Source organism: Odontesthes bonariensis, chromosome 22 (genome assembly GCF_027942865.1).
Source record: "Odontesthes bonariensis isolate fOdoBon6 chromosome 22, fOdoBon6.hap1, whole genome shotgun sequence".
Taxonomy (NCBI): Eukaryota; Metazoa; Chordata; class Actinopteri; order Atheriniformes; family Atherinopsidae; genus Odontesthes; species Odontesthes bonariensis.
This window is the reverse complement of record NC_134527.1, coordinates 21,710,531-21,734,725: the sequence shown is the minus strand read 5'-3', so window position 1 is coordinate 21,734,725 and position 24,195 is coordinate 21,710,531. Positions and strand designations below refer to the sequence as shown.

The window sequence follows — 24,195 nt, the reverse complement described above, 5'->3', positions numbered from 1 at the left end:
GTTTTTTCGAGCTGACTACAAATGGAGTAACAGCTAGCACTGCTAGTCTTGTCGTTTAGCGGCCATTTTAGCATTAGCAACGCCCGCGGGCATCTATTTCGGATTAGAGGTTAAAGGTGATTATATTTGAGTCAACAAAAAGCTGATTTTACATTTAACAAGTTTGTTTCTAACTTTTTTTTTTACAAGAAATAACATCAAAAATCTTAAATTATTAGAAATAATCCAATGACATAACAAGAAATTAATAGAAATTAAACTGACATGATGGAATACCTGATGACAGCTTTAGTCATCTTTGGTCAATTAATGACACAAATATGAGCTCTTGAAAGAGTTTTATGTAACATTGTTTGTGTATTTGTAGGTCATTTGATTTGATATTTCAATTGCATTTTATCATATTCACCTTTTCCACAGACTGTTTTCCCTTCTACCAAACACGTTTTAGTACTGAATTATCAGTGTTTCCATCCAACAGTATTTTATATTCAAAGATAAATGATTGAAGAAGAAAAAGAAAGTTCAGCCAATAAATTTTAATGAGCAGCATGTGTAATTGTTTTGGAGGTATATTTCATGCAAGTACTTTTTTCCTTATTTTAACAAACTTGGCCCTATAAGTAGACTATTCTGATTACACACAACTGGGAAATGTTTACATCTATTTCTGAAGAACGTCTGAATAACACTCTTGTAAACCGGGTGTGCCAAGCATTTTGACCGTGACTGTACAGTCTCAGGGTACGTCATAAAAAAAAAACAAGTTTTGGATGCAAGTGTGTGAAATAAGAAGAGTTTTGTGTGCTACTTCAGATACAGATTTTCCCTCACAGGAGTGTGCATATTTTCTTCCAGGCAGGAAGCTTCTTATTTCTATCCTTCTGATTATTCTTATTTTGTTTAATTTTACTGCATTGTTATATCTAGATAGTCGTTATCATTTCTTCTAACTTTTGTTTAGAGCTAATCAGGTTTCAGCCACAGTCAGATTCCGCCCCCAATTTGACTGAGCCAGTCAGATATCAGCAGGACTTGTCTCCTTCCTCTTTGATGCCATGTCAGTTTATCTGAATGTCATATTGTTTCCTTGCTTGCTCTCAGGTTGTCTTCTTTTTTTATATGCAGACCCTGAATTTTAACTTGAGGATAGTATTTCTATGCTTTCTTTATCTTTCCTCTTTGACCTCTTCTACACCACATAACAAAGAGAGCATAGAAACTCTTGCATCTTCCTTTCACAGTTGGTAAGAATCAAAGGTCTCCAAAGCAAACCCTTGAGATTCTATAGGAAAGGCTTGGGGTCATTTTTGACCCCGCTTATGAAAAACTGGGGTAGTGACACAAAAACTGCAATTTCTTAAAATGTATGAAAACATTTTAAAAAATTCAAATGGCCTCAAGTCACAAACATGTTTTATGAGGAATACCTGGAATATGGAGGTGTAAAACTTTTAATGTCAGAGATTTTGAAGAATAACAACCCTCGGGGTCATTTTTGACCCCACTTATGCATCTAAGGGTTAAGGAACCAAGTAAGTCATTTTACAGTTCAGATCACCAACACTGAAGATGGTGCATACAGATTGCTGAATATTTTAAGTCCAGAGTTAAATATTGATTTTATTTTGAAGGGGCATCTCTGTTTGTGGCTGATATACACTTACAGGTGCACTGTGTACGATGGTGGCCAGAGTAGGTATTGCAGCTATGCTGCTTATTGAAACTGTGCTGCCTATTGCCATATTTGATCTTTTCATGAATATTTACTAAATAATAGACTAATATTTACTAGCATGACAAGTACAACAGGTTTTGCAGCTAAAATGTCTATTTCTGGAAATTCAAAATGGTGGACATGGAGAAGATCCCCCTTTTCATATATGAAAAGTGCAATTTGCCCAGTCATAATGAATTCTTAGAATTTGATGGTGCTAAGTATTTGTGAAAAAAGTAACATTTGTGAATGGGCAGCATAAATTCTGGAAAGAAACTGATACAAATAGATAAAAATATTACACAGTGCACCTTTTTTAAGAGGCTTCATAGCACAGGCGACTAGATAAAGCGTTTATAAATGTGTTGGAGCTCTGAGGGACAGACAAATTACCTTTTGTGTCTGTTGCTTGGTTCTGTAACTTGGCTTTGCTTTACCCAAGAATATATTTGTCATCTAAAGCTGCAAGTGTTGATGAACAGACCTTGAAAGGCCTTAGCCGGGAGGACCTGCAGGACCTTTTTCCTGGCCCTGAACATTTCCTTAGAAGGAAAAAAACTTTGGAAATTCATCAATGAAAATGTAAGCTACATCAGATCTATCTATCTATGAATCTATATTCTTAACATTAAATTATGTTAAACATTAACCATATTTGTAATTGTCCCAATGCATTTTGTTTACATCCTGCATAATCCTAATAGTCTGAAAATACCATGGACCAAGATGCAAGCCCTTGCCGTGGAAACAGGATTATGCCCTCAACTACTTCTGTGCCACCATGCCCACCTCAAACCTCCACCCCCATATCTGCTGAGAAAACAATGAAAATGCCACACCCTCCAGAGTATGTGGTGTACACCGACTCAGAGTTAGATTTAGTGCGTAGTCAGTATTTTGCATTGCTTCGGAATGGAAAGGAAAAGGGCTTCAAGATGTCAAAGGAGCTGTGTTGCAGACTATTAAGGAACACAATCGCAAGCATGGTTGCAATCCTGCGTGCTAGTCCCATGGGGAAAGAAGCAAGCTACCCCTCCAAACTGGAAATGAAAGTCATGTCGCAGAAGATCATTGAATATTACCCCATGCTGCGTGATGCTACTGCAAATATGCCATATGTAAGTAATGTTTTCTTTAAAAAAATATATCTTTATTTGCGTTCTATCTCTTTGGTAATGTCTAAATTACCTTCTACTACAAGCTCTAACCCACCACCATTGGAGTGTGTGTGTGAATACTGCACTAGCTCTCTACATAGACTGTGCATTAGGGCTCTGGCTTGTGCAATTGGACTGTGTACTACTCTCTGATCTGTGCCACACCACTGTCATATGATGACTCATTCTTGCACTAAATTAAAAGTGGACAATCTTTCAGGTCTTTGGAATCCATGCTGTCTACCACAAATCATTTTATCAGGGCATTTCACACCTTGTTGGATTGCTGTTAACTTTGTGGATTGCTGTTTCTTTTCTTGCAATGTGCTGTATATTGTGAGATTTTTTTTTTTTTTTTTTTTTTTTTTTTTTTTTTTTTTTTTTTTTGTGTGCAAGGCAAATAAAGTTGCTCTTCTCTACTAAACCAAAATTACGAACAGGTAAAAAAACTAGAAAGATGACTTTCCTAACATTCTTTCACCACAGCTGATTGTCTACACCAAAATGTTCAAGCGACTCCAGAATATGAGATCCCCAAGAAAGAGGCAGGACTCTGTTCTTCAGAGAACAATATTACTGGGCATGTATTGTTGTAATGTTTTAAATACTTGAATGCAATTTTTCTAGAGAAGATAATTGCTTTGTATATGGGAGTATTGTCCATTGACTGTTTTGGGCTTTCACATGCGCGCGCATACCAACAACCGGTAAGTGACATGCTGTTTATAAAGTTGTTTTGTAACGTCCCCATGCCAGTAATGTGAGAACCATGCATATGGTTTTGATGGTAAGGCTTGTGACTTTATTGTTGGATGGTTTATAAAGTGGTGTGACGTTTCTGCAGTGTGCAAGTTGTTGTTTTACGTGGAAGGTTTATTATTTGCCCCTTGGCCACCACGTATTAGGCTAGCATGACAGGCTGCGCAAACAGAGCAATCGCCGCACAGGGAGCGCCGATTTGCACCAGTCTGTGTCCTACTGTCAGTATTTGACAACCTCTAGCAATGGGATTGCACTTCAAATGCCCCGGAGTTCCCCTTTAATTACAATCTCTGCCGAGAGTCGCACATGCACTCTCACATGCGTCTCTGTCGAGCGGTAACGTACACAGAAAGCGGCGTCCAACACATTAGCTACGCGTGCCAAAACTTCTAAAGTTTGGGGAGCATTTTAGCCTGGATACGGCGAATAAAAAGGTAACTTGCAAGGTTTGCAAAGCAGACCCTCTGTGATGCACGAACATTAAAAGAGAAAGTACGTCGGGCAGTTAAACGAAATGGAGTCTGACTCGCCTCGGTAACATTCAAACCAATACGTTTTGTTTTTGATGTACATTTTATATGCGTTTTTTTCGCTTTAAAAGAGAGCTTTAACGTTATGCCTGACTGTGCCTGACACATGTTTTTTTTTTCCTTGTTTTTTTTTCCCACTTTATTTATTGTTTTTAACAATTTAAAATGATACATAAGACATACAGAAATATAAGAACACCCCCCACCCCAAGGGGACAAGCAAACAATAGAAAAAATAAATAAAATAATAATAGAATAGAACATAATAATTAAAGAAATGAACACAAAATAAAGGTGTGTGAGAACATTCATGTGGTTTTCAGTAATGATGAATGACAATATTTACATGACATATCAAAACGCTATACCTGTCCGAGCAGGTATGTAATAAAAGGTTGCCATAACCTGCTGAAATTATTATTAGGACGTCGTAAAGCCAGTCTAATCTTTTCTAACTTCAAGAGTTGTAGCGTATCTCTAACCCAATGTTTGTAGGAGGGTGGAGCAGCCTGCTTCCAATTAAGTAAAATTATTCTTCTCGCTATGAGAGTGACAAAAGCAACGCCATCAGATTGTGCCCTAGGAAGATGGTCATCCTCACATTGAATACCAAAAATGGCTGTGAGAGGGTTTGGGTTTATTGTTCTTTTAAATACTTTGGATAGGGTATCAAATATAGAGGACCAATAACCCGAGAGCCTCGGACAAGACCAGAACGTATGAGCCAAGGTTGCAGGTGAAAAATTGCATCTATTACATGAATCATCAATTGTTGGATACATCTTTGCGATTCTGGCTTTTGAAAAGTGCAGTCTGTGTGCTACTTTGAACTGAAGTAGGCCATGTCTGGCACAAATTGATGAGGAGTGTATCCTTGAGAATATCTGACCATTCAGCATCTGTAATTTGTAGGTTTAGATCAGCCTGCCACGCTTCTCTCAGTGCATCAAGAGATGCCGTCTGAAAACAGGAGAGTTTCATATACATAAAAGATATTATGCCTTTGTGAGATAGATCTGTTCCCAACAGATCATCTATGGGCTGTCGTTCAGGGATTGCAGGAAATGATCTGGTTTGGTTACGAATCCAATCTCGGGCCTGTAAAAATCTTAAAAAATGTGATTTTGGTAAATCAAATTTAGCTCTGAGCTGGTCAAATGAGGCAAAAAATATCTGCTATGTAGAGATCTTTAAATGAGACAATACCTTTCTCGCGCCAGACTAAGAAGGAATCATGTTCAAGTGAAGGGGAAAACTGGTGATTTGCCACAATTGGGGCACAAAGCGATCCAGCCTGCCAGCCAAAGTGTTTTCGCACCTGAGCCCATATTCGTAGTGAATGGTAGACTAGGGGGGCAATAGATGCTCGGCGTGGTGTGATAGGCATGGCCGAGTGTAACAAGGCTGGGAGGGATAATGGGTGGCTCGCATCAGCCTCCATTTGGACCCAGGCAGGGGCCTCGTTGATAGCATAGGTTTGAAGCCAGTAAGTCAAGGCTCTCAGGTTACTTGCCCAGTAGTATAATTGGAAATGAGGTAAGGCCATCCCGCCCATTGATTTGGGTCTTTGTAAAAATTCCTTACGGATACGAGGTGGTTTCTTATTCCAAATGAAGTCAGAAATGATCTTGTTAAGATGTGAAAAAACAATTTGTTGATAAAGATTGGTATAGTTTGGAACAGATATAAGAATTTGGGTAATATGTTCATTTTTATTAAGTTAATTCAGCCAGCTAATGAGATAGGAAGAGAAGACCATTTGTCAAAGGTCATCTTGGTGCACAAAGAGAAGTATAATTAAGTTTAAAGAGATCTGAGAGTTTCCAGGTTAGAACTATACCCAAGTATGTGAATTTATCAGTAGTCACCTTAAAAGGGCAGGAGTTAAAAGAGTGATTGTTCAGCAGAGTTGACAGGAAAAAGCTCCCTTTTTGATGCGTTGATCTTATAGCCTGAAAGCTCTGTAAAATGATCTAGTGTAGTCATAACGCGTGGTAAAGTATTCTGGGGGTCACTCATGTATAACAATAAATCATCAGCATATAATGATGGCTTGTGTTCTTTTCCACTCCTTAAAATGCCGTGAATCTCAGGTGAGGAGCGCAGTGATGCTGCAAGAGGCTCAATGGCTATCGTGAATAAAAGAGGTGACAATGAGCATCCCTGCCTTGTGCAACGGGAAATATTGGGAGTCTTTATTATTAGTGCGTACTGACGACATTGGAGATTTATATAACAATTTTAACCATGAAATTTGGACCAAATTTAAATCTCTAGACACTGAAAAAGGTAGCCCCACTCAACCCTATCGAACGCTTTCTCAGCATCCAGAGAAATAATTACTTCGGGTAGTGGCTGATTGGGATCTGCGTTCTGCATGATATTTAAAACCCGACGGATATTAAAAAAAGAGAGGCGGTTTTTTATAAAACCAGTTTGATCTGGAGAGATAATTGAAGGTAGGGTAGTTTCAAGGCGGTGAGCTAAGATCTTCGCTAACAATTTGCAGTCCACGTTCAGGAGTGATATCGGACGGTAAGACCCACAACTGAGGGGATCCTTACCCTTTTTCAATATGACTGAGATAGAAGCCTGAGAGAGTGTAGGTGGAAGTTAGCCCCTGACAAAGGACACCTCAAAAAGAGTGAGTAAAATTGGCAGCAACTTTTCTCCAAATCTCTTATAGAATTCGACCGTGAATCCATCAGGTCCCGGAGCTTTAGCATTCTGCATACTGTAAAGAGCTGATCTTGTTTCATCCAGAGACAGAGGTTCTTCTAATTGCTCCATAAATGATTCACTTATTTGAGGCAAGTCCATGCTCTGTAAAAATGACTCTAGCCTAAAGGGGTCATGGACCACCTCAGAGGTGTAAAGGGAGGAATAAAATACTTTAAACTCATTATTTATCTCCTGTTCGTTATTTGAGATCTGGCCGTCACGTTTACGGATACTTGTGTTCAGGGTAGAGGCTGTGAACTGCCTAATCTGTTGAGCGAGAGTCTTGCCTGCCTTATCTGAGTGTTCATACAGATTAGAGCGAGATTGAAGTAGTAGCTGCTCTGTATAATGGCTGGTCTTCAAGTCGAACTCTGTCTGCAGAGCTGATCTCTCCCTTAAAAGTTTAGTGTGGGGGCAGTTGAATATTTACAGTCCAACTGATTAATTTGGTCTGTGAGATCCTTAAGTCGCCGTTTTCTATTCCTGCCCTCCCAGGTTAGCCTGGAAAACCAGCGCCAACTGCTGGACGGCAAAATGTTTTGCCTGCGGTTGGGTCTGGCCTCGATCCACTTGTCATTTTGAAAATACTGCCCTGAATCTGGCAGATGGCAACTAAACCAATCACAACGCAGAGATGTGTTTTGAATCAACGCGGGCGGGCCAGAGGGTTTTGAGGGAGTGACGACAGAGCAGTGCGACGTTGGGCAGTGGAAGCGAACATAGACAAGCGAAAGCACAACAAGAAAGATGGCGGCGGCAATGGAACAGTGCTCGTTTGATTCAGCCTTGGCACACAGCCATTATAACGAACAGCCTTGCCACTCTGTATTAAGCCCCATTGTACCGGTTTTTTGGCTGCAGTTCCACCAGAATTCCACTGGGAGCGTCGGTGGAGACCAGAATGAATGGGACCCTATGGAGCTAGATGCTACAAATGGTCAGTTTCACCTAAGTCTCCTCAAGAGCGCTCAGATTTGAATGTAGTTTCTGAGAGCTCAACATGGGTTTCAAGTAAAAAATCTACTGAACGAGTACATATATCGCTTTGATTTCTTACTGGTTGGCTTCTTGTTGTCCACAACGCGCTAGCATTGTGCTAATGACAGCTGGTCGACCCGCTATGTATGACGTCATATACACTTCAAATCCTTTTTTTAAGCAAATGAGTGGCTCTAAAAATCTAAAACTCAGCCATGGGTATTTTCTAAACACCCTTTTTCGAAAACAACATTCGAATTACTAGAGAAAAAATTATATCTTGAGATAAGGGCACGAAAGGGCGAATAGCTCCATAGGACTCCATTCATTCTGGTCTCCAAAATTGGGCGCCCCACGTGGAAAGAGGGTGGAACTGCAACCAAAATCGCCTCGTTGGAAACCGGAAATGCACCGTGAGTGGCGTATCTGTCCTATTATAGAATCTATGCTTGGCATCAGTTTTGGAAGAGTCCCCTCCCACCAAAGCTTTCTGTCGCGCTTACTACGTCACAGTCAGTTGCGCTGATTGGTCAGAGCGTTGGCCTATAGGCACAGACGCGGTTTGAAAGACAACGGGTTGTGCTCATCAACAATGTTCCGTTGTATCCATTGATCGGTGCCAGACTAAATTAGACATCCAATCCATTTAGGCTGGTTTATCAGGCTACTCCCAGGTGGTATATGAAATAATCTCTCCTCAGGGGCACTAGGTAGCATTTTCACCTAAAATTATAGCCTTCAGGACTTTACCAAAGGTTAAACAAGACCATGGTAAGCGAATGAAGCCTGTCTCGCTCCCAACAGGGGTCTGTATGCTGAAAATCCCATATGTAACTTCGGCAGGAGCGACCCGCTTCTGAAGTGTCGTGATCAGCGGGAAGAGTCGTTTGTGTTTACGGCACTTAGCTAGGTACTGTATGCTAGCTGTAGTTGTAGGCTATGTGTTCGCTTGCGTTGAAGAGCCAACACCAAGCGTTTCATATTCTGCCTTTCACAGACTGAATATGAAACGTTCGATGTTGGCACTTCCCATCTTTGTGAAATTTCTCCAAGCGTGATCTTGTTCATCTACCATAGTGACTTGCGTTTTAGATCGTGAAGAGACAGGTGATGATGGTGCTCTAATTCCTCCTGAGTTCGAGACGTAGCCTAGCTTCAGAAATACACGGACTGACCTGATTAGAATAAGAATAGCGTTTTGATCCGAACAAGAATTGTTATCTACACATGAAAATGGATTAATTTGTTCGGATTATGATTGTAATTGGAATAGTGTAGAGCTAGTCTGCGTTTATTGCAGCGTGTATGTTGGTAGTGCCTGCGCGCATCTGTCTAAGATGTAACTTTTGTAAGTGTCTGCTAATACAAAGGAATCCCTCCACGAATATACCATGATGAGGGAAGAATCCCATTCAAGATCAGCAACAGTCCATCCATACATCCATTATCTGCCGCTTGTCCGGGGATCGGGTCGCGGGGACAGCAGCCTGAGCAGAGAAACCCAGACGAGCTGTCCCCGGCCACTTCCTCCAGCAACAGTATTATAGCATTTTATCTTGAGTTCTCTCTTCAGAAAATCTCTGATTATAGTATCTTACGTGGGCAGTCTACACTTGTGAATCAGATGACCTGACTAAATAACACAACGGCAGCATTCGCCACGATGTTTAGTTATGGATGTGTATAATACAAAGGTGGGCATTTTTACGACAGTGTAGAATTTCAGGTTGACCAACAGAGATCGCTATACTGCCGCTAAACTACCTTGTACCCCTTTAAAAAAGCTTTAAAGATGAACTGAAACGAATGTTCATCTATCATTCAAATGAAATTTTTGTCTTTTTCTAAAACCATCAATCCAACTTGAACTAAATTTTCCGGGCATAACTTGTTAAAACGGCCCTTTAAAAGTGTGAATTATGTGGCCTTTGGTGCGAAATTGGCCACATGACCGTGACGTCATAGGGTTGACTCCCTTATTTGCTAGTATGGCTGGCTGCGATAATAACATACATTTGATGGACCTATATCTCATAAAGGAACCAAAATTCTGATACAAACATCAGCAGGTCGAAAGAACACACCTCTAACATTATGTGGAAAAACTTTCGTTGAATTTAAATTGATTTAGTATCTATATTGTAGAGGCTCTCTGCACCTCCCCTATGGGTAATGGAAATGAAAGTTACCATTTTCGGTACAGGATCGGCGGGCACAAAACAGCCATCGCTCCTACTACACGCTGATTATTATTAAGATGTTATCAATCAACTGACACAATAGTGTATGTTTGCTGTGGTAAACTGGAAAAGATTTGAACATGCCGGTTTGGCAGATATGGCATTCTGCTGCGCTGTCTTTGACACGTTGAAACCTAACGAAGGGGCACTTTGAAATCCAGCCACTTAAAAAAACGTATGTGATAATAACATGGTTTTAATGTAAGCTTAATAAACAATGGCGTGGATTAACGGGTCGGAGATCCTCCAGTGCGCGGCCCCAGTGCGGACCCTCACGGGTCGGCGGCAGGGAGATGGGCACCCGGCCTCGGCACGACTGACAGCAGCCATCGGTAGGACTGATCCACGGAGCCTCGGATGTCGTAGCCGGCGCAATCACCGGAGAGACCAGACAGCAATTCTAGCTGGATATGTGTGTAGACCGAAGAGCAAAGCGAGCTGTCCCCTGCTTCCGAGCAGCAATTCAGGTGCAGCTATCGGCAGGCGGCAGCAAGCAGTGATACGATCCACCGTGCTCTCAGCCAATAGCAGTGGTCGACACTTGCCTCTCAGAAGCGAACAGTAAGCGAACATTATTATATATAAAAAAAAAACAAGTCCAGTAATGTCCGATCTGGAAATTTCAGACTCACCTGTCTTCGCGCCCGAGCAGTAGTTCGAGCAGGGACAGTCTCCGTCGGCACACCAGGTCCAGCGATGTCAATAGTTGGAACAGCTGCAGCTAAAAGACGTCTCCTATTCCCAACCATTCCCGCGATCTCCTCATTTTTAGTGAAACAGTTGTGATGGAAATGTACGGAGCACAATACAGATGTTGAGGACACTTCAAAATCACGACGATGCCTCCGTACAAACTGTATCCACCGTGCTCTTGTCTTTGCCTTCTCCTTGTCAGCCTCAGTTCCAGTAGTTTTTGGTTTGGGAAACATGTGCAGAGAGATGCCTTCAGTGAAGCTGCTATTTTTGCAACTAACACCATTTGTTCCTCCAGCAACACAATGTTTTCTGCCGTGCTTTGATGTCTTAGCCATAGACCCCGCCATTACAGTTAGACTACGAGAACTGCTGTGTCAACCCTATGACGTCACGCATTAAAAAAAGAATTCGCACAAAAAGACAAAATGTGGCTCCTTTTGAGCCCGTTTTAACATGACTTCCCGGATAAATTATTATCCAGACAATATCTCATTTTAATCGCAAGGCTTGGAACCTTTAGAATCAGCAGCAAAAACTGTGAAATTCCAACAATTAAAATTCGTTTCATAAGCACTTTAAGTGATTCCCAAAGAGGGGATTTGCTAACATCTGGTGTATTATTCATGGACATGAAAAAAATCTATTTCTGCGTTTATATGGTTAACAAACCCTTCATTAGTGAGCGTAGTATTGTTAAAGCGCCAGGGGCGTCGAGTAACCTTCTTAGAAAAGGATATTTGCAAAACTACAGGCCCATGATCAGAAATTACAATACTTTCATACCTGCAGTCCTTGATCGAGGTCAGCAACTGATTATCGATGAAAAAATAATCGATACGTGAATAGGAGTTATCCACAGGGGAGAAGAATGAATAATGTTTTAGATCAGGGTACAGGAAACGCCAGGGATCAGTCATATTATATACTTGAAGAAAGGAAGTAATGATCTTCGCTGATCTTATTATATTGTAAGGAGTGCTGGAGGAGCGGTCCAATACTGGATGTAATTCACAATTTAAGTCACCCCCCAAAATAAGCCTGTGCGTGTTTAAGTTGGGAAGTGAGGATAAAAAAGTCTTCAGAAATTGTGCATCATCTCCATTTGGAGCATAAACATTAGCCAGAATTATAGGTATATTATACAGGGTCCCTGTGACCACAACATATCTCCCTCGGTGGTCTGCAGTAACAGTTTGCATAATAAAAGGAGTATTCTTATTAACAAGAATTGCAGCTCCTCTAGACTTGTTTTGATAATTAGAGTGGTATAATTGCCCCACCCACCTTTTGCGTAATCTGTTATGATCAGAGAATGTAAGGTGGGTTTCTTGGAGGAAAGCGATATTAACATCAAGACTTCTCAAATGGGATAAAACTCTATTACGTTTGATCTGATTAACTCCCTTGGTGTTCCAACTAATACAGTTCACCGTAACATCATCGTCACTCACGGTCAGCGCTGAATTAACCATAGTCAGAGGTAGACAGGTAATTGACCACTGTTAAAGCATCCACAGGATATCGCTGACACTGCCACACATCCATTAATACAAAATAACAAATGACATATACAGACAAAACAAAAATAAAAATATTGTGTCCCCTTCCCCAAATCACCTCTCCCCAAACGAGAGGTAAGACGCCCCATACACACTTGGTACTTTCGTTGCGCTTCCATACGCATAGAATAAACAGCAACAACAACACACACAAAAAAAAACACATACACTGCTCCTTAAAGTGTTATATGTTTCAGTAACAACTAAGGAAAAATTTAAATCCCTGCCTTTAAAATCCAGGTATAAACATGAAGAGCCACTCAGGATAAAAGAAAACTAAATATATAAACAAATATAATATTGTGGCCTCCTAGGAACACGGATAACATAAGGTTATAAGCTGCATATAAAAAATGTAACCCTATGAACATACTGGTACTGTGTCTCAGTTGAGCCTATTAAAAAAAATAAATAAATAATAATAATAGTAAAAATAGGAAGAAAAAGGCCTCAAGGAAAATATATGCAGTCTAACTCTTGAATTGCGTAATTGTACATCCAAGTACGACCCGTGTCAGAAAATAAAAAATAAGTGTCTTTTTGCCTTTATTATAAATAGGTCTATAGAAAATAAATAAGGGACTGGTCTTAACTCGAGTCAAAGAACATCGTTCCTTTCTTTTTAAAAGAAAAACAATTAAACAAATGAAGTCAGCTCAGGACAGCAAGAATATAGATTACAGTACCAGTAGTAGAGATTCGGATATAGGACGAGACACCGGCAAAGTTTTCCTACGTCTTCAAGGAGGGATGGCTACGTTTGGCAAGAAACTTCCACATCTGCGGGTTCTTTGAAAGAGTGCGAAACGCCGTCACAGGTGAAACGCAGCTCGGCTGGGTGGAACATGCCATTTTGATGCCCGCCTGTCTGAGCTTCGCCTTGACCGGGTTAAAAGCTGCTCTGCGGCGGCTAAGCTCGGCGCTCATACCCGGGAATATGTGGACCCTCGTCTCTCTGAATTTAAGTAAGTTCGCCCTTGTTTCTGGATAGATGCAGGATCTTCTCCTTGTCCGAGTAGTAGTGCAGCCGTACGATCATGGGTCTAGGTCGGTCGCCAGGTTTGGGTTTTGGAGCTAATGTTCTATGAGCACGGTTGAGCACCAGAGGGCTCGGCATCTCCTTGCCCAACACCTCGGTGAAAAATGAGGCCATGAATGTCGTCGGTTTACCGTTTTCTGCGCCCTTGGGGATCCCGATAATTCTTAGATTCTGCCGACGGCTTCTGTTCTCAAGGTCATTATTCCGGTCTTTTAGTTTCCCGATCTCCCGCTTGAGCTCTGAAATGACGCCCTCCATGTTGGTGATGCTGGAATCATGACGGTTCAGCGCGCCCTCGATCTCCCGAACAGTAGTTGCCGTCTCGGTCTGTGTGGAGCGCATGGATGCTATTTCAGCTCTGAACTCCGTTTTTAGTGAGGCGATGTCAGCCTTTGTGTACTGTCGGAGAGCCTCGAGGTCTTGTTTGATTTCAGCACGAAAAGTCACCATCTCTTGTTTGATCGTATCACCCAGTAGATGACGAGAAGTATCCATCTCAGCTTTAAGTAGCTGGAAAAGAGCGTGCTCCTTGGGTTGCTCCGTCGGAGATGGGGGATCCGGGTGGTGGTAACGCTAGCGTTAGCCATGAGCGTTTGCTTGAGTGAGGGGCTAGCTAAACTTGGTCAACCTCTTCTGAGTTTTACTTGCCATAACACACACAAGTGGTTCAGCAGTATATGCGCCACCGAGTTATGCCTCCAAAATGTTAGAATGTCGTGTTCTACTCAAGGTTTTAAGTTCAAATATGCGGAGCGTGTAAGACTTGCGGCTTCTCCATGACGGGTGGAAACCGGAAGCCTGACACACGTATTTTAAATTAAATGCATGCAGTCCAAAGAAGAGAGCCACCATGGACCGTTGACTGTTGAGAATTGTAAAGTTCTTTTGCAACAGACTGTGCAGTTGACCACTGAATGTACTTTACAAAATGCACTTAATATTTGTTTTATTTACTGTTTTACTGCTGCTAATGTGCCTGTCCTTGGTTTACAGGAAAAAATGTTTACTTGATTGTAATTATTTATTTTTTATGAAACACATTTGCCTGTCCTTAAAAAATGGACAGAGGTTTATTTATTTATGGATTTATGTCTATACTGACCGAGCACTGTGCCTAATTGGTTTTAGATTTTTTTTTTTACTTTTTGTATGAATCAGCAGCAAAGTTGAATAAAAGATGCATTTTTCATTGAAGTACCCATCTTTCTTTTGTTTATTATCATTTGCCACATAATTAAAGCAACTTCATGCTAAATTTAAGAAAAAATTAATAATTATCCGATTAGTCGACTAATCGTTTCAATAGTCGGTGACTAGTCGACTATTAAAATAGTCGTTAGTTGCAGCCCTAATATCCATGCTTTAAAGATGTTCGAAATGTATGTTTGTTTTTTTTCTTACCTGAACCTCAATTACTGTGTATTTTGTAAACGTTCTGAATACATTATTAACTAAGTGTTTTACAATGTTTCAGGCAATGGATGAGCTACGGCGCATAGTAGATGGCACAAGCAGCAGATACATCGAGGAAGTAAAAGGAAGATGGACAGAATTCTGCACTAAGGTGCAGTTCTACAGTGTGTGGAAGAAAGTCCTGAAACCCCCTTTCCCTTTGGATGTACGCAGTGGTAAGTGATGTTCCATATTTATATGTACATGCAGGGCTCTCAATGAACCCTTTTCCATCACCAGACTAGTGCGTAGTACGTTTTCTTTTCTATCAACCAAACTGAAATTTCACCAGCATTTTAGCTGGTTTGCTCTTGTTAATTTAGAGCCCTGTGTACATTTAATAATATTTTTTACAGCATTCTGAACATTCTGCTAATCTTTCTATTCTTTAGTGGATTTCACACTGGCCCTCTTCAAAGCACTGCCACCCCTCTTCCCCTCACCTGTTTTACCACCAAAGAAGCTTGCTTGTAGTGAGGCACTTATTCATATCCTGAAGGTAAGTAAATATTTTCCCAGATTTATGCAAATTCATTCACAAAACAACAAAATTCTACAACTTTGCATCAGCTTGTCAGGTATTAATCTATACTACATTATTTGAGTTTATTACATGGCTCAACGTCATTCTGTAGATTGTGCCGTTCACTTGATTGGGGCTCCACAACGTTCGCACGTCTGTTATTTCTGAATAACAGATGTGGTGTTCTATAACAGACCCCAATGGCAACGGACAGAATGTCTGTTACCCAGCGACGTCAGCTGATTTTGACACTTGGAAAACTGCTGAGCTGCGCAAAAATTGCAGTCTCTAGGCCATTATCGTAATAATTATGATGAAATACAGAAAGACATGTAGGAACTAAAAGTTGTAGGAAATTGAATCATACTCAATGTATTCCTCCCTCCCGTATTGTAAAGTAATAATGTTTTTCTTAGAATCTGCAAGTTTTTATACAGGAATTTCATTTGGGGACTCAAGCCAATGGTTGCAAGATGCTTAACATTTTTCTTTTTTCTCTCTCTGCACATTGTTCTTTTTTCTGTTCCAGTCAAACGAAGACCCTGTTCTCTACCTGCAGAAGTGTCCTCTCTGCTCCCAAGTTCTGCTCTTTGATGGCTCAACCACCATCGTGGCTGTGGGTAACGTACCTGTGACCACCCTCAAGCAGGAAGATTTTTCAGAAGGGATGTTGGTGTTGATGGCGTACTATTATACATTGCACTTAACATGCCCCAAATGTGTGGCAACCCTGCTCTCTGTAATTCAAATTGAGGTCATTGGCGACACCCTCTATGATAAAGATGCCACTACTGCATATAAGAAAGCAATGACTGATTGGAAATCCTTCATTGACAAGTAGTTCAATGCCAACAGTTGTCAGTTGAAAAGTTGCTGAATTGAGAAGTACTTGCAAAGTAGTGCAATATTTTTTCATGTCAATTTATCTTCCTGTTACTATTGCATTATAATAGTTTTGTGTATTCCACAAGTTTATAACTGTTTCCGTAAATTGCTCAGTAGATCAAGTTGTTGGCCTTAAACAGATACCCCACCCCAAAGTGAAATTGAGGCAGTGGCTGGGTCACCTGGAAAAGTCTCCTGCTCACTAATCAAACTCTAGGGACTGCGGGGAATGGCTCAATTTCACCTGGGAGTCGGGTATCCCTTAAGATTTACCCAATCAAAACCTGTATTTCAGGATACAATGTTGGGAAAATGCTGCGTCATAAGGGCTGAGAATTTTATTTGCTTATATTACTCACAGGGGTCCTAGTATATCCAAGTTGTTGGTGTCTTAAACCCGATGTTGAACGCACTAATTGTAAGTCGCTTTGGTTAAAAGCGTCTGCAAAATGACCGTAATGTAATGTAACAGATACCCCACCCCAAAGTGAAATTGAGTCACTTCCCATAGTCCCTCGATAAGTGAGAAGTTGGATAAGTGAAAAGAAGCGTTTTTTCAGGCAACCCAGGCACTGTCTGAATCTGGCAGCACAAAGACAGTCAAAGACCCTGTCTTGCACCTTCAGAAGGTCCTCTCTGCTCCCCAGTTCTGCTCAACCACAATCACGGCAATCATCACCTATATTAACATCTTAGACTGGTTGCTGTACTCTAAGGTTACTATTTCAAACTTCTGTGCTGCCAGATTCAGGCAGTGGCTGGGTCGTCTGGAAAGTTGAGTGGCTCAATTTCACCCGGGAGTGGGGTATCCCTGTAAGTTTTACCTAATCAAAGCCTGTATTTCAGGATACAATGTTGGAAAATGCTGCTTCATAAGGACTGAGAATTTGTTTTTATGGAATGTGAAATTGTATTCAAGTGTTTGTGCTGTAAAGAAAGATTTAAAGACTGCATAGCAACTCTGACACATTGAGTTTTAATAACATTTGTAGATAATTTTTTAGATGCATTTAAGCCCATACCTGTGAACCCTGCTCATGTACAGCCATACACATGAGTTTGTTGCCATGTTGAAGAGGCCACAAAGCTGTGGTGCGGGGCTGGAAACCAAAATCCTGAACAGTGGAATCTCAGCCTTCCGGCGCTACAGGGCAGTTTCAGGCTTCAGAACAAATGTTTCAGAACAATATCTGTGCAGATATGCTGCAAGTCAGGGTTATCACTTGTAGCCAATTGCATTGTAATGGCTGGCAATAGTCTTGATATTTTTAACAGTACTTCATGCCGCCATGCAGACCACCTGATATTGTGAAACTTTCCCAATTTCACAAATGAGATCCCATTTTCTTCACATAGCTTCTGCAATGCAGCTGTTTTTTTCGCACCACCCATCTGTAAATAAAACATAAGTTACGTATGTAACAACGGTTCTATGAATCCCGGATGACCGCCAGAGGGCAGTGCTGAAAGCACTGAATGTCCCTTCGCGCATGCGCCGTTCGAGTAGTAATACCAACAGTCACACCTGTGACATGTCGGATGATCAGTCAGAGGCTATACAGCCTGACGTCATCCGTCACTCTGTTCCTACAGAATCTTCTCGCGGAATGCAAGGATTCTGAGTGACAGAGAAGCTCTGGCAGTCATCCGGGATTCATAGAACCGTAGTTACATACGTAACTTACGTTCTATTTCATCCCTACTGACCGCCAGAGGGCGATGTTGAAAGCACTGAATGACTAATACCAGCGGCGTCACAAGGAATCCAGAGCAATACCTCATTGAGAAGGCTCAGAGGGCCCTCGCCGCAGAACCTTATCCAGAGGATGAGGGAAGGCCACATTAACCCCGTAAAATCGGGTGAACGTGCTCGGGGAAGCCCATGATGCCGCAGCACATATTGCTTCCATCAGACCCCTCTCAAGGCTGCCCAGGAAGCGGAGACGCTCCTGGTAGAGTGCGCCTTCACACCAACGAGTGGGGAGCAGCGTCCCGCAGCGTAGGCGTGGCAGATGACGCCCACGATCCAATGGGAGAGGCGTTGCTTGGAAGGAGGACAACCTAACCCAGGGCCTCCGTAACACAAGAACAGTTGATCTGAGCGTCGTATAGCAGCAGTGGCTGCAATGTATGCCTCCAGTGCCCTCACTGGGCACAACGACTGAGACCCATCGGCCGTTCCCTCTTGACACAGGCTGAAATCGTGCCAATCTCAATGGCCGGTTGCAATGAGAACGAGATAACACTTTAGGCAGGAGTGCAGTGTTTGGCCACAAGGTAACACCAGAGCCATCAGTACCCCATCTGAAACAGGAGGGGCTGACAGAAAGAGCATGTAGCTCGCTGACTCTCTTAGAGAAGACAACAGCCAACAAAAAGGCAGTCTGACATGATAGCCACCTGAGGTCTGCCTGTGCCAAAGGCTCGAATGGAGAGTGGCACAGAGCTTTAAGAACCAAGGGCAGATCCAAAACTGGTGCCCGCGGAACCATCGGTGGGTGCAACCTACGAGCACCACGCAAGAAAAGATAAACTAGAATAGGGCTCCCCATGGTACAGCCCTCAAAGCCAGCATGATTAGATGATATCGCCGCTATATACACCTTAAGTATTGAAGGAGAGCGGCCCTTATCAAGAAGAAACTGGAGAAACTCCAGGATAGTGGAGACTGCCCAGGTGAGTGGATCACCATTGTGGGCAGAACACCACTGGGAAAACAGTCGCCACCTGTCGTCACATCACTGGCGAGTCGAGGTTGCCCAGGCACTCAAAAGGGTGCGTCTACCGGGACCCAAATAACCTGTCAGCAGCTGCTCAAGCCGTCCAGCGGCCACACCCACAGTCGGAGGCGTTGAGGACTGGGGTGCCATAGCAGTCCCAACTGGGACAGCAAAATCCCTTCTGGTCGGAGGACACCACGGGATGCCGTGACAGACCCTGCCGGAGCGGGAACCATGGCCGTGCTGGCCAACACGGAGCCCCTACTAACCTCTCGTGGTTCATCCTCGGCAACCCGCCGAAGAGTAGGCCAAATCAGAGACAGGGGTGGAAAAGCATATAGGAGGACCCTTGGCCAGGAATGAGCCAATGCGTCCTGGCCCAGTCCACCTGATGCCCCCTTAAGGGAATACCATTGAGGACATCGAGTCGATTCCTCTGTGGCGAAAAGATCTACCTCTGCCCGACCAAACAGGTCCCAGATCCTGACATGGGACGTGCGTGTTTGGCTTTATGGAAAGCAAGGAGAAAAACATTAAAAGGGATTGCCTTTGTTCCTCAGTGAACCTGTCTCGCCATCCGCTAAGTGGATTGCTTGCTATCTCTTCTCGGCTAACTTGTTTATTAGAAATGGCTTGTGCTACCTTGGTATGTTCCTTGCTTTATTCGTGTTTGTTAAATAAAGGTATACATGAAATTCTTCGAGCCTTTATAAAACGCACCTGTTTTGTCCGCTAGCTGTGGGTTGGCACGGCAAATCTTGCACCACATTTCAGTCCGTTCATCATTAGCCTCAAGCCAGGGCACCTCTTGCAGCCACTTCTCGGGGAAAAAAGCCTTTTCTTCGGCTCTGGCTCCAGTAGCTGTTTCTATGTTGGTGGCGAAACTGCTTACTGTTTGTTTCTTTTTGGACATGATTGACTGATTACCAGCATGTGTACTTGTGTACCAGTTATGTGCACCCCTGGTTATGGAGACCATTTCGTGGCCGTACACAAAGAATTTATTTATTCCGTGTTTTATAACTGTAAGTTATAACACAAATTATTTCATGTGAGTTTCCTGATGTTGTTTCAAATTCCCTGACTGACTGAAACACTTCCCACACAGGTCACATGGGTAAGGCTTTTCTCCAGTGTGGATACGCTGATGAACTGTCAAATGCCCTGACTGACTGAAAAGCATCCCACACAGGTCACATGGGTAAGGCTTGTCTCCAGTGTGGATGCGCTGATGAACTTTCAAATTCCCTAACTGACTGAAACAACTCCCACACTGCTCACAGGCATAAGGCTTTTCTCCAGTGTGGATACGCTGATGAACTTTCAAACTTCCTGACTCCCTGAAAAGCATCCCACACTGCTCACAGGCATAAGGCTTTTCTCCAGTGTGGATGCGCTGATGTCTTATCAAATCCCTCCGCATCTTGAAACTCTTCGCACACTCGGCACAGCAGTACGGCTTCCTCTTAGTGCAGGTTGGCTGATCCGGCACACATTCACTGACACCATCCTCGCCCTCTTCGCACGGTCTGTCCAGGTGTGTGCATTGTTTCTGTGAAGGAAAAGCAGGCAGAGATAGAGTCACTACGGCGCACAAAGATGCTGAATGGAATCATTCTTCCAAACTACATGGGAGAAGCGGTCAAGATGCATGGCAGAAATGAAAAATGAAGATTCTTTAGTTGGAATGTATCATTCAATTTTATCTTCCAGTTTCTTGGGCTGTGTTCGGAACCGCCTACTTCTCCTACTATTCCTACTAGTCATACTTTTTTAAGTTCCCGGATGTACACTAGATGCATACTAGATTCGCCGAAATGTTGAGTATTCATCATGAGGTTACTTGTCACACTCAAACTACCGAAGATGCAACGTAACGTGACGTCGCCCATCGCCATTTGAACGGTCAAATTCCGTTAACGGGACGAGAGCAGTCAAAACGGCATAACCGGAACTCACTGCGGCTAGCTTTAGTAGCGCCGAATTCGTGGGAACAAAATTGTAAATAGCCGGTATTTTGTCAGATTTTCAACACCTTGGGGGTCTAAATGACTACTTTCTCGCCTGAAAATGTTTCAAATGTTGCTAAAGTTTACAGAGTTTAGAGCTTAAGCGAAATCAGCTGATTTCGGCTCGGGCAGGAGTGAAGTGCACTGTGTGTAAACGCTCTGCATACTGTCTGATCGATGAGTATGCCGTTTTCAAGTATGTAGTAGGCAGTGTCGAACACAGCCTTGGATCCCTGCCATGTTCTGTTAATATCTCTGATATCTTCTTGGGACTGGTTTATAGGATTGGTGGAGGTTTTGACTTTGTCTTTTGGTTTCTGTCTTGTTCTACTTTATAATCTATCATTGGGTGCTTGTTATGTTCTTTGCCTTTGCTCAGCTCCTGTTTGTCCCTGCTTTGATTTTTGTATTATTTTGTGGAGCCTTATTTCTTGTTCAGTTTCTTATTTCTGCCCTCTCGTCCGTTCAGTTTGGCCTGTTTTCCAGCCATCGTTCCTGGATGCCCTCAGTTGCCTTTGTCTTGTCACTCAATCACCATGTTACCTGGTAACATTACCTAGTTACCGATTTGTATTTTGCTGCTTTGTTTTTGTTTAATTTGCACATAAAGTTATTGTTTCGACATTAGTCTGTTTCCAGCCTGTTTGCATTTTTGTCCTCCTCTCAAACATGGACCATGGTGACATTTTTCTCCATCTACTATAAAAATCTCCTCAAGCATATGTTTTTAATTGTATTTGGTCAGAAAATGCCTCAAATATTTCCTAGCAAAGTCATTTTGCTGCTATTGTCTCTCCATCTGTGAATCAACTTTGGCTTTATAAATGGAGAAAAAAAAAAAAAATCAATAACAATAATAAGTGTAGGGATTATCTCCCTAAACACATTGATAGATAAACATACCTTCTTTGGAATTGTGTTTAGCTAAAATAGACAATCTTGGCACACTTAAGTTTGTCCTTTAAATGCCCCCAGTTTGAACCATATTCAGATGAAAGGATATGGACAACAATACAACAGGTATGATTATTCAGGTTACATTTGAGCATGGAAAAGATTTTGAAAAAAAGCGTTTGATTCTTTCAATAAATGCACTGTCCAAGAAGCACTGATCAGCAGAGTTGCCATGTCAGGCTGACGGCATTATGTCAATGGTTTCACTGTAAAACACACATCTGTACATTTGTCTTTGCATCAAATCAAACAGAATTTTTTTTGTAGCATATTCTTGGGCAAGCAGTCCGTTCCTACAACCTAAACTTGGTCTTAACATGTCAACGGTCAGTTTAGATACGTCTTCACACTTCATGTTTTTCACTCAGGATGCAATCTCATACACAAACATAAAATTCTTGGACAAATCTTGTTCCGTGCAGAACTATTTGAGACAAAATGCTACCGTCCAAAACATATACGTTCATCCTGGCAGAGTCATTAGGACTCACGGTACCGTTTGAAGGTTTTGGGCAGATGTTTTGATCCTTCTACAGGTCCATCAGCTTGCATTTGATCTCTCCCTTGTAATTCTCAGCAGAATTAAAGGTTTTCTCTCCCAAAAAGAGCATTAAACATCTGCAGCTCATCCAGAACGCTACTGCTGCTAGAGTTTGACCAGGACTAAGAGATCTGAACACATCAAACCAGATTGGAGTGGAGATTAAACTGTCACCAAATGTAGACATTTTTAAATCCAGGTTAAAAAAATGTCTTTTCTCTTGTGTCTATGCATGAAATCTGCACGGTATCTTTTAACTTATCTGGACTGTTGCTTGTTTTTAACAATTTAAATTGAATTTTAATTGTTTTCTCTTTCTCTTTATATTCTTTTATGTATTTTTAGTGCTTCTTCCACTCCCTGTAATGCTTTTATTTACACTTTGAATTGTTTTGTACATGAAATGTGCCATACAAATAAATTTGACTTGACATGTATTCTTCAGTAAGTGGTGACAATGTCTTGTGTTGTTAGAGATGGAGCCCTGCTCACAACATTATGGACTCAATGTGTGATCACATGAAGAGGTGGAAGATGCTGAAATACACAAAAGGAAAACATATGCATTTCAAGGTTAAAAAAAAAAAAATTCATGTTAAAAAGAAAGTACACTTCTTTCACTTCTGAGGTTTTAAGTATTAGGACTTTATAAAAAAAAAAACTGTCAGTGCATACTGGATCTTAAAAATGAGTTACTACGACCTCAGATGAACAAAAACACAAGACATAACACATTATTTATTGCATAAAAACGATGCTAAATATTCAGAGGCACTGTATGGAAAAACTGAGTACACCTGATGCAAAGCTTGTATCAGCAATAACTTGAAGTAATGGTTATCTGTATGATGTTATCAGTCACGTGGTTGTAGAGGAACTTTGTCCCACTCTCTTTCCAACGTTGCTTCGGCTCATTGAGGTTTGCAGCATTGGTTTATGCACAGCTCTCTTAAGGTCCCGCCTCAGCATTTCAGTCAGGTTGAGGTCTGGACTTTGACTGGACCAGTGCAGCACCTTGATTCTTTTCTTTTTCAGACATTCTGTTGTAGATCTGCTGCTGTGTTTGGGATCATTGTCCTGTTGATGACCCATGTAAGGGAAAAATTAATTCACATATACATTGTATGAGTGTTACTCTGTATCACCTGGTAATAACTCATTTAAGACACTTGTTTTTCTCTTTTCTCCCTCTTTCAATGAGGGTATTGTGCTCTTATGATTGAACAACTTTAAGGAGTTTGACAGGGAAGATGGCACGATACCGAGGCGCCTTGGCTGTAGAAAGGGAGGAAAGATGGATAACAAATGCTTGAACATATCAAAGGAGCGATTACGTATTAACCTGTATATTAACTGACTTGTTTTCGCCTAAGACTCAGAGCAACTCTGAACTCTGTTCTGTGTTGTTCTCTCTTGCAAGATATTATTAAAAGCATCTTATCTCCTCAGAAAATAACTGACTCTGTGCCTTACTAAAATTTCCGCAACACCCAGTTTCAGCCAAGCTTTAGCTGTCTGACAGATGGCCTCACATTTGACTCTAGAATACTCCAGGTCCAGGTTTTCTCCAAACGTGCTGCTGTACATTATGACCAAACATCTCCACTTTGGTCTGGTCTGTCCAAAGGACATTGGGCCTCATGCAAGAACCATCATCCGTACGAGTGATTTAAGAGAATTTGCGCATTCACCAATCTTTTCGTATTTTACGT

The 24,195-nt window shown here is 41.8% G+C and overlaps 2 protein-coding genes across 2 annotated transcripts in view; one reads left to right on the top strand and one right to left on the bottom strand.

The window, feature by feature from the left end:
* The window catches only part of LOC142373355 (uncharacterized), a gene marked incomplete at its 5' end in the record, with an annotated part of 34,464 nt that overhangs the window by 4,744 nt on the left and 5,525 nt on the right, over positions 1-24,195 (bottom strand). The window contains one exon of the mRNA XM_075456559.1: positions 20,045-20,380. Coding sequence (XP_075312674.1) covers positions 20,045-20,380 — 336 coding nt within the window. The remainder of the gene's footprint in view (positions 1-20,044; positions 20,381-24,195) is intronic.
* On the top strand, positions 2,471-23,009 carry LOC142373250 (uncharacterized). The gene is made up of 4 exons (XM_075456425.1): positions 2,471-2,835; positions 14,874-15,027; positions 15,244-15,350; positions 15,904-23,009. The coding sequence occupies exons 1-4, from the start codon at positions 2,473-2,475 to the stop codon at positions 16,213-16,215; spliced, it is 936 nt and encodes a 311-aa protein (XP_075312540.1). The 5' UTR covers positions 2,471-2,472; the 3' UTR covers positions 16,216-23,009.

Excerpts from the sequence above, each read along its gene's own strand:
- LOC142373250 (XM_075456425.1), top strand. The coding sequence starts at position 2,473 with ATGCCCTCAACTACTTCTGTGCCACCATGCCCACCTCAAACCTCCACC. Across the intron at positions 2,836-14,873 it reads CTACTGCAAATATGCCATAT|GCAATGGATGAGCTACGGCG; the intron begins GTAAGTAATGTT and ends ACAATGTTTCAG. Across the intron at positions 15,351-15,903 it reads CACTTATTCATATCCTGAAG|TCAAACGAAGACCCTGTTCT; the intron begins GTAAGTAAATAT and ends TTTCTGTTCCAG.